Here is an 8817-nt window from a genome sequence, read left to right on the forward strand (position 1 = left end):
AGAAAGGAAAAATTGAAATCGCATCATATGACCCCTTTAAAGTCAATAAATGCTCTAGTGCACTCTCTAGAGGTCAGCAGGTTTTCTGCATGTCTGTCTGTTTATCTCTGCAATCTCTTTTATGTGTGTTGCCACATGCACTGTGTGGAAACTTTGCAGAGGAACATTTGCTGTTTGATTGAACACTCTTACACTCATTCATTTCACAAGTTGTTTGGGCTGTGCTTCCTGTTTATGGACAATCAAACCGGCTCATTTGAAAGAAAAATTGACAAGATTATGAGATTCCTGAAATCTGGTGCAGGAAACGGGATGTGTCAACTGTGGATCGGTCTTGGTGTGGTGATTTATGCCTCTCTTTTATCTTTCATCATAAACTCTCATGTAAACCACTCTAATGAAAGAATACGTGCTTGCCAGTACATTGAATGGGTTACAGTGTGGCTTGGCATTGATACAGAAAGACAGCACTCGGTAAGTAAACAGGCAATAGTGGCAGTAAAAGGTGCTGCCAGCATGTTAAGCCTGTGTTTTAGAAGGGATCCTTTGTAATTGTGTATTTCAGTCACTGTATCAAATTTGTACAGACAGAAAAAGGCTCATGGGATGTAAAACTGTACTCCCTAAACCATAAACAACTTATGGCACATGAATGTTTTTTTGTGTTTTTTTACTTTTTTTTTTTTTTAGGGTATACGGGGGCTTCCTGGAGAGATAGGCCCGGCTGGACCTCAAGTAAGAACCCAGATTAATCATAAAATGTAACAAATTATTAAATATAATCAAATATAATATGTTTCTTAAGCAGCAAATCAGCATATTAGAATGATATCTGAAGGATCATGTGACACTGAAGAGTAATGATGCTGAAAATTGGGCTTTGCATCACAGAAATAAATTACATTTGAAAATGTATTAAAATAGAAAACATTTATATTAATTTGTCGTTTTTACTGTATTTTTGATCAAATAAATGCAGCCTTGGGAAGCAAAAGAGACTTCTTTCAAAAACATTTTTTTAAAATCTTACCCACCCCAAACTTTGGACAGTAGTCATTTGGAGGGGATTGATTTTGTCACAACTTTTGTGCTGCTGTATAACAAAATCATTTTGACAGGGTGAGCGAGGCATGCCAGGACCAGCAGGTTTTACTGGACCAACAGGGCAGCAGGTATCTCATAATTTCAACAGAATTATGTTTTAATTTAGTTTGTTGGCTCAATGCTAAATTGCAATTTTACAAGCAGTAGCTGTTTAAGTTCTTTATCAAGGCCTCTAAATTAGGGCAAGATGTCCAGCATGATTTGTATCAGACTTAAGATGATACTAAAAATGCTAAAGTGCATTTAAAATAATTTGTAAAAAAATCCCAATTTACTTTAAAAGAGAGACTCAAACCATATCTGGGAACCAGAAAATCAATAATAGAGATTTTTTTGGGGTGGCGCTCTTTTGTAACCACCTAGCAACCACCTTGAACATCCTAGTAACCATATAGCAACCCACTCATAAAACTTTGCAAAATCGTGCCAAACTGCATTGCAAAACCGTGCCAGCCACCCAGAACACCCTAGCTCTGTGGTGGTGAGTTTGGCATGGGTTGGAACCACTCATGTTTTCTTCAGAAAATGTGAAAATCTAGTTTCCAACAGCAGTTGTAAATTATTTATTTTTTAAAGGTGAAGTGCGGCCCAAACCCACGTCATTGGTTAATGTTACCAGGCCCATGTGAGACCAGAATGGTTTGATTTGTACCACAGTGTTTAAACTTTCTGATAAATTTACCTACGAATGACTTTCATATTGTTGTCTTTCCACATTAAACTGTCATAGGCTAAGAAATAAAATACACAAAATGTTGATGGTTATTATTGGAAAAGATATGGCAAATAAAACATATTGGGCTTGAATTATTGATGTTGTCTTACTACAGAGTTGTCTTTAAATCTAGGGACCCCCAGGCCCAGTTGGCCCACCTGGCATAGAAGGCCCTCCAGGTCCAAAAGTAAGTCATCCCAGCTAAATATGTGTAGTTTGTATTTTTTGTATGACTTCTTAAGTGATAAAAAACCTGAACTGTAAGGCGGTAGCAGCGGCGGCGGTGGCTTAGGCGGCGGGGGGTGGGTGGGGGTTGGTGGGTTAGAAACAGGTTGATGGTAAGAACTGCTGGGCATTACTGCCTGACATACCTCCGCCTGTGTCAAATTACCAGCCGTAGGGTTATCAGCTAATAGCCACCCTTCACCGATGTTTCGCCCCTTTAGTCCCAGAACATCTCAGGGTGGTGAGGCAGCAGACAGGGACGTCTCCCTGCGGCTGGACTTGGATCTCAGGTCCTTATGCCTTGAGGCTTCTCAGCACCCCAGCTCTTATCATTCCTTCTCAGCCAAAGCCAAAAGCTTCCTTTCTCTGCCTCTTAGGCAAGGTCTCTTATAGCCTTCCTGGGCAATTATATGTATATATAATTTGTATTTTTGTATAACTTTTAAGTGATTAAAAAAACTTGAAATATAAGGGGAAATATTATTATTATTATTATTTTCTTCTTTTTTTTCAAATAAATTATTTATTCAGCAAGAACGCATTAAATTAATAAAAAGTGACAATAATTTATTTTATTTTATTTTTTTATATCACTTCTCAAAATCACTTTACCTGTATCATGATTATAAGTGTACTTGCTATATAGTATTTTACTGACATGGAGTGAAACCCTTGTTTGTTGACAGGGGAATTCTGGCTCTAGCGGACAGGATGGGCTCCCTGGACCACCTGGTGCTAAAGTGAGTGAGCCAAGGGAGGGGGAATTCCACACATAAAGGTCTGAAAATACAATATAATCTCTTTAAGTGACATACCTGCCGTTTCCTCAGCCGGCTTCAGGAAATAACTTTGAGTAGCAGATGCTATATTGAGCCTTCATCAAGTCATAATGTTCAGAAACCTTTAATTCACTTTACATAATTCCACTGGTTGGGAGCCAACAGTTATCAAGTCAAATGCTTAAGACAAAATAGGTATGAGAGGAAGGTTTTTAACGTAGGCCTGCAAAAGCCAAAGCTGAGAGACTATCTTTTAGAGAGTGTGAAATGGTTGCAATTTTTATTTCATTGCATTCATTTCATCACCTCCCACATTAAGCAGAAAAGTTTTAAAGTGATGGTCCATATTGCGCACTAGTCCATGCCTTCTGATGCCATACAATAGGTATATGACAAAAACAGACTGAAATTTGTCTTTATTCAATGAGAAGTGTCTATCAGTGGTGTTGAGTGTGCTGTGTCTTTATTCAACAAGATAAACTCATTAAATGATACATGTCAGTAAGTATGGTGACCATGATATCCTTGTTGATCCTGGAACAACATTCCAATTAACCAATCAGAATTGATTATTTACTGTACATTTTTATATTACGCTATACATTTCACCTTTACATTTTATTTTTTATTTAATATTTCTATTTTATTTTTATTTTAATATAGTACCACTCCTAGTTTAGTACCAGAAACCAGTCAAACAGGTTGAGAATCACTGCACTAAATGTTCCTTCAACAGGCCAGCTGCCACAGCTCCTGCAGGTGATGGGACAAAGCAGCTGCCAACATTGTGAAACCAAACAAGGACCATCAGGCAATCCAGGTTCCCCGGGCCCAATGGGCCCATCTGGACCCCCAGGGTATCCTGGCAGGGCGGGGTCTCCAGGATTAAGTATAGTGATGTTGCACAAGTGAACAATCTAAATACTGAGTCTTATAAGGGTGTGTGTGCATGCATGCATCCACAGGGTTCAGATGGAGAGCACGGCATTCAAGGTCCCCCTGGCATTAGAGGTCTACCAGGGTTTAAAGGTTATAAGGTACGTCCGTCTTCAACACTGACAAACCTAACCTGAATTAATATCTGCCTTGCTTTAACATTCTGCCTTGCTTTAATAAAAGGTTGCATTACAAATAGACATTATCTGTCATTTTGACTGAAAGTAATGCTCTATTTTTTCATCAATACCATATTTTTAAAATTGTGATGAAACGGAAGTAGCGACAAATCATTTCTTCCGTATTATGAGGTACATCCGAGAAAAAATGTTGGGCGGGGACTTTGCATTTGAGATGTGGATGTTGCATTTGCAGTAAATCATTGGAAAAGGTCTAAATACTTTATGTCACCAGAAGTCTGTGGTTTTCACCGGAAGATTCAGTTATGATGAACACGTACATCGATGAATTCACAATAAGATCTATAACATTCATTTACAAAATAGACAAGGTGAAATTTTCATTTCATGCTGACTTTAATGTGACATTGACATCACAAAATTCAAAATTCACAAAATTCTGTCTTACTAAATGTTGAAGGTTCTTGTCTTTTTTCCCCCTCTTTCTACCCCTATAATGTGAATAATACACTCGATTTAATGAGCAAGATCACATTAACCATTCCAGAATTTTAAAATTGTCCTTCCATATTCTCACTCCCATTTTTTTTCAAGGCCTATTTTCTCAGTGGTGCTTTAAAACTTTAGTTTTCTTCTCTTCTCCTCCACTTTGAATCCTGTTTCTTAAGTAGGGAAACACAATAGGCTGTATACTTCATTTTTCAAACAAAAAATGATGAAAAGTGTGGAACTATTTTTGGTTAATGTGGAACTTTATGTACTGTACACTTTTGCACTTCAGTGTATTATTACAAATATTCCTTGTTTCAGTACTGTTAAATGCCAGTGCTCCTACGCTTGTATTTGCAGGGTGACTCAGGATCATCTGGACCAAAGGGAAGTCAGGTACTGTTACTGCTCAGACAACTTTGACATTTGATTTCTCACGTCTGTTCAAAAGGAACATACTATGAGAGAGAAAGAGACAAGAGGAAGTAAAAAAAAAAAGGTGTTAATCACCTATGCAAAAACAATTTTTTTCTAACAGGAATTCTGACCTACAAAAGACTTACACACAAATGTTTTTATTCAGCAGTCAGTGTCAAAAAGTTGTAAACAAACTACCACACATACCAGTTGGTCCAGACTGGTTTTTACTAGTTAATGCTGGTCTTGATAAGCACAATCATGCAAAACAAAAGAAACTGGTTGACGTTTTCATTGCATCTCTCTTGCCAGGGCAAGAAAGGAAACCAGGGAGAACCTGGAGTTGCTGGAAAACATGTATGTAAGAGTCTTTATGCTTCATTAGTGGTGTTGCCAATGCAAGTGTACTTCTGGTTATGAATTTTAAAAACCCGTAAAACCTACGCATTAAACTTTGAAACCCAACTTAGCCCACAATGCTTGTGCAATGGAAAGGAAAACATCCCACAGACTTACACTGAAGAGTGAACCCAAGTCATATCTAGAAACCTGAATATCATACAGAATAACCTTTTTGAAAGAAATGAATACTTCTTTTCAGCAAGCATGCATTAAATCGATCAAAAGTGACAGAAAAGACATTTGTTACAAAATATTTCTATTTCAGATAAATGCTGTTCTTTTAAACCTTCTGATCATCAAAGAATCCTGAATAAAATGTATCACTGTTTTCACAAAAACTGTTTTCTACATTGATGATAATAATAAGAAATGTTTCTTGAGCAGCAAATCAATTTTCAAAAACATTAAAAAATATGCATTTAAATGTCTAAATGCTAAATTTCTCATAAAATGTCAGGTTATTCAAATGCGAATCAATTGCACAGGACCTGATGTACTTCTGTCCTTCTCAACAGGGTGAACCGGGCCTGAAAGGGAACAAAGGAGAGGTACATAACAACTCTTGAAATGACTGTCTACTGTTCAGTGTCTCACAACCATTTCCTGATGAGTCAGAATCAAGAGGTCTGTTGGTTCCTTAGCAAGGGACTAAAGCTACGATGTTTTGAACCAAACATATGCAGTGTCTCTCAGCATTTTGGGATCTTGTTTGCAACTCCATCACAAATAAAATCACCTTTTCTTACATTACTCAAATAATCAAATATGCACAAAAACTGAAATTTCTTGATTTCTTGATTTCTTGACCTCATTATGTAACAGTGATGACACTGAAGTGAACTGTTCTCCCCACTCCTTTTCAGCCAGGTGTAGCAGGGGAGCCTGGGAGCAGAGGGGCTGATGGGAAAAAGGGAGATATGAGTCCATCAGGGCCACCTGGATCTCAAGGCTTTCCAGGACTAGATGGGTTACCAGGGCAACCAGGACTTCCAGGTTACCCAGGGAAACCAGTGAGTGTGATGCTTATGAGCATTTATAAGGCATGCATGATAGTGATGATGGTCTTGTCCAAATATGACACACTGTGTTACAGGGCAAAGCACCTTCTGAAGAGCAGTTGATGAAGATCTGTGCTTCTGTGCTACAGAGTAAGTTCTCATGTATTGTACTGGTAAGAGTCTTATGTCTTGTTTCAGTGGCACATACATTGAGTGAGGTTGAGACGAATGAGAAAACGAAAATAAAATATGCTTATGCAAGCATCACTTTTGATATTTGCCCATATTTTTGTTTAGAATTTGATCAAACCCCTAACCAGAATTACATTTAGTCATAGAACTCATCCTTCTTATATTTACCAAGAAACTATTATTCTAGCAACCAAAAAAAAAAACACTCTGAAAAAAATACTGAAAAAAAACAAACACTCAGACCTCCTTAGCAACACACCCACAACACCCCATAATCATGTCTGTGACCTTTAATTTAATTAAATGTAGCATCACTCGCTGGTTCTTCAGAAAATGTAAAACTCTAGTACTTGATATATGTTCCTATGTCTTAATATGCATTTTACATTCTTTTATTTTGGTAGAAAAGGCAAAGATACTCAAGAGGAATAGCATTTAACTCTATGATGTGTGTATATGTGCCTCACTGTCAGATAGCTGGAAACATCTGGAGTGGTAGGAGCTTTCAGAGCTACTTTCAGTTCTCTGTAAAAAAGAGGAAAGATGTAAATATGGTTGTGAAATCCATTTGTTGAGCCGGCATATGGCTATTTTTTATATTGCCGTTACTGTCGCAGATGTTACACCATCTTTTCTACACTCCTTAAAAGTTTATGAAATCCACACGAATTACACTTGTTGCTTGCACATACAGTAGTAAGAGATAATGGTTATTCAGATGGTCATTATCGCAAAATAAATCTCGTCAGGATCATTGCAACGCCATTGTGAAGCATTTGAACACTCTTGCTATTTAAATAAATAAATACATAAATATATGAATAATTTATTATGTGAGAATGATATGAGATGTGAAACTAGCACCGATATTGGTTGCCAGGGACTATGGTCAGATGTTTAGTTTATTGTTATACAAAAATGTGAGTCTGTAGAACGTAGCAAATGACCAATCAGAATCAAGTATTCCAGAGAGCCATGAAAAACATCTAATAGCATTATATCTAACAAATGCATGTACAAGTGTATTTGATGTAGTGTAGTCAGTTATATTAGAAAACCCAAACTAAGCCCTGAGGACTTTAATATATTATCAGAATATTTTATCTCTCTAAATCAGTGGTTCTCAACCACTAGGGGGCCTAAAAATAAGCTTTAAAATAAGGTAAAAAAAATCAAGAAGTAAGCTGACATCATGTTTCTTATTATAATTTGTGCCCTCAACATCTGTCATTTTATTTACAACTTGTTATAAATGAGGACATTTTAAAAGTGTGGTTTCTAGACATGGAGAAGGCAGGGAAATGTTTATAATGAATATAAATCTTTCTAGTGATATCAAGTGCTAAAATATTTTATAGTGTGGAAATTACTATCTGAGGCTAAATTAATTTTAAAAATGGTTGTAGTCATCAGGGTTATTACAGTTAACTAAAACTAAAATAAAACTAAAACTTTTTTTTTTTTTAGCTAGTTGCCAAAAACAACATTTCTCATTTTTATTTAGTTTATCTTGATGTACTGAAATAACTAAAACTAAAACTGAAATAAAAAGTAATAAAAACAATATCCCAGGGTATCCTGGCAGGGCGGGGTCTCCAGGATACCCGGGACCTCCTGGGAGGAGGGGACCTGAAGGGGTAAAAGGTGAGGATTGTGTGAAAGTGTTTTGAAGTTCATTTCATCTTTTGATTATAAAGTCACTGAAGGGAAAATGGTGCTTGAATGTTTTTCTTACAGGTGATATTGGCCCAATGGGTATGAAAGGTGCTAAAGGACAGGGTGAAATGGGGTTGCCAGGTCCACCTGGCCCAGCAGGTATAAAAACAAATATCATTTTCATGCATGATAATAATCCCCTTCTTTGTATTTTGTTGTCTTTTTCAAGCATGTCCAGGGGTAATTTTCTCTTCCACAGGTTTGCAGGGCCCACGTGGGGATGACGGTGAGGGATATCCTGGGCCTTCTGGTCCACCAGGGAAACCTGGCACTCCGGGCACCCCAGGCAAACGTGGGCCACCGGGGCCCATGGGGGTTTGTGACCTGTCCTCTTGTTATCAAACCTATGGCTTTCGGAACAATCCTTTCAGGAAAGGACCTAACTTTTAGCATCGGGACAGTGGGATCATACTGATTCTATGCAGTCTTTTCTCTCTCAAATGGACATTTCTGATTTCTGGTGCTCAGCATTGACCTCAAGAACTCATAACCTCTAAAAAACGATGATCTTGACTTTAAATATGTGATGTGTTTTCCTGCTTGAGAATCTTGTGTTGAATGTGTTCAAATGTCTAATTTGCATGAATCCATGTTTTTGATTGATTTTGTTGCATGTCCTGGCTGCTCTTTTCCATACAGAAAGGGGCTGTTGAGCTGTGTTCAGTCAAGTCAAGTCACCTTTATTTATATAGCGCTTTTAACAA

At 37.4% G+C, this 8817-nt stretch overlaps 1 protein-coding gene across 1 annotated transcript in view; it reads left to right on the forward strand.

Annotated features, from left to right (window-relative positions):
* Nucleotides 1–8503, forward strand: part of LOC107662967 (collagen alpha-1(XXI) chain-like) — a 21941-nt gene extending 13438 nt beyond the window's left edge. The window contains exons 17-29 of the mRNA XM_016453105.1: nt 691–735; nt 1119–1172; nt 1953–2006; nt 2731–2784; nt 3789–3860; nt 4749–4784; nt 5118–5162; nt 5723–5755; nt 6071–6217; nt 6301–6355; nt 7970–8041; nt 8135–8212; nt 8313–8503. Coding sequence (XP_016308591.1) covers nt 691–735; nt 1119–1172; nt 1953–2006; nt 2731–2784; nt 3789–3860; nt 4749–4784; nt 5118–5162; nt 5723–5755; nt 6071–6217; nt 6301–6355; nt 7970–8041; nt 8135–8212; nt 8313–8503 — 936 coding nt within the window. The remainder of the gene's footprint in view (nt 1–690; nt 736–1118; nt 1173–1952; nt 2007–2730; nt 2785–3788; nt 3861–4748; nt 4785–5117; nt 5163–5722; nt 5756–6070; nt 6218–6300; nt 6356–7969; nt 8042–8134; nt 8213–8312) is intronic.
* The last annotated feature ends 314 nt before the right edge of the window (nt 8504–8817 follow it).

This window comes from Sinocyclocheilus anshuiensis, unplaced genomic scaffold (assembly GCF_001515605.1).
Source record: "Sinocyclocheilus anshuiensis isolate Anshui unplaced genomic scaffold, SAMN03320099.WGS_v1.1 scaffold1659, whole genome shotgun sequence".
In the NCBI taxonomy this organism is placed as follows: Eukaryota; Metazoa; Chordata; class Actinopteri; order Cypriniformes; family Cyprinidae; genus Sinocyclocheilus; species Sinocyclocheilus anshuiensis.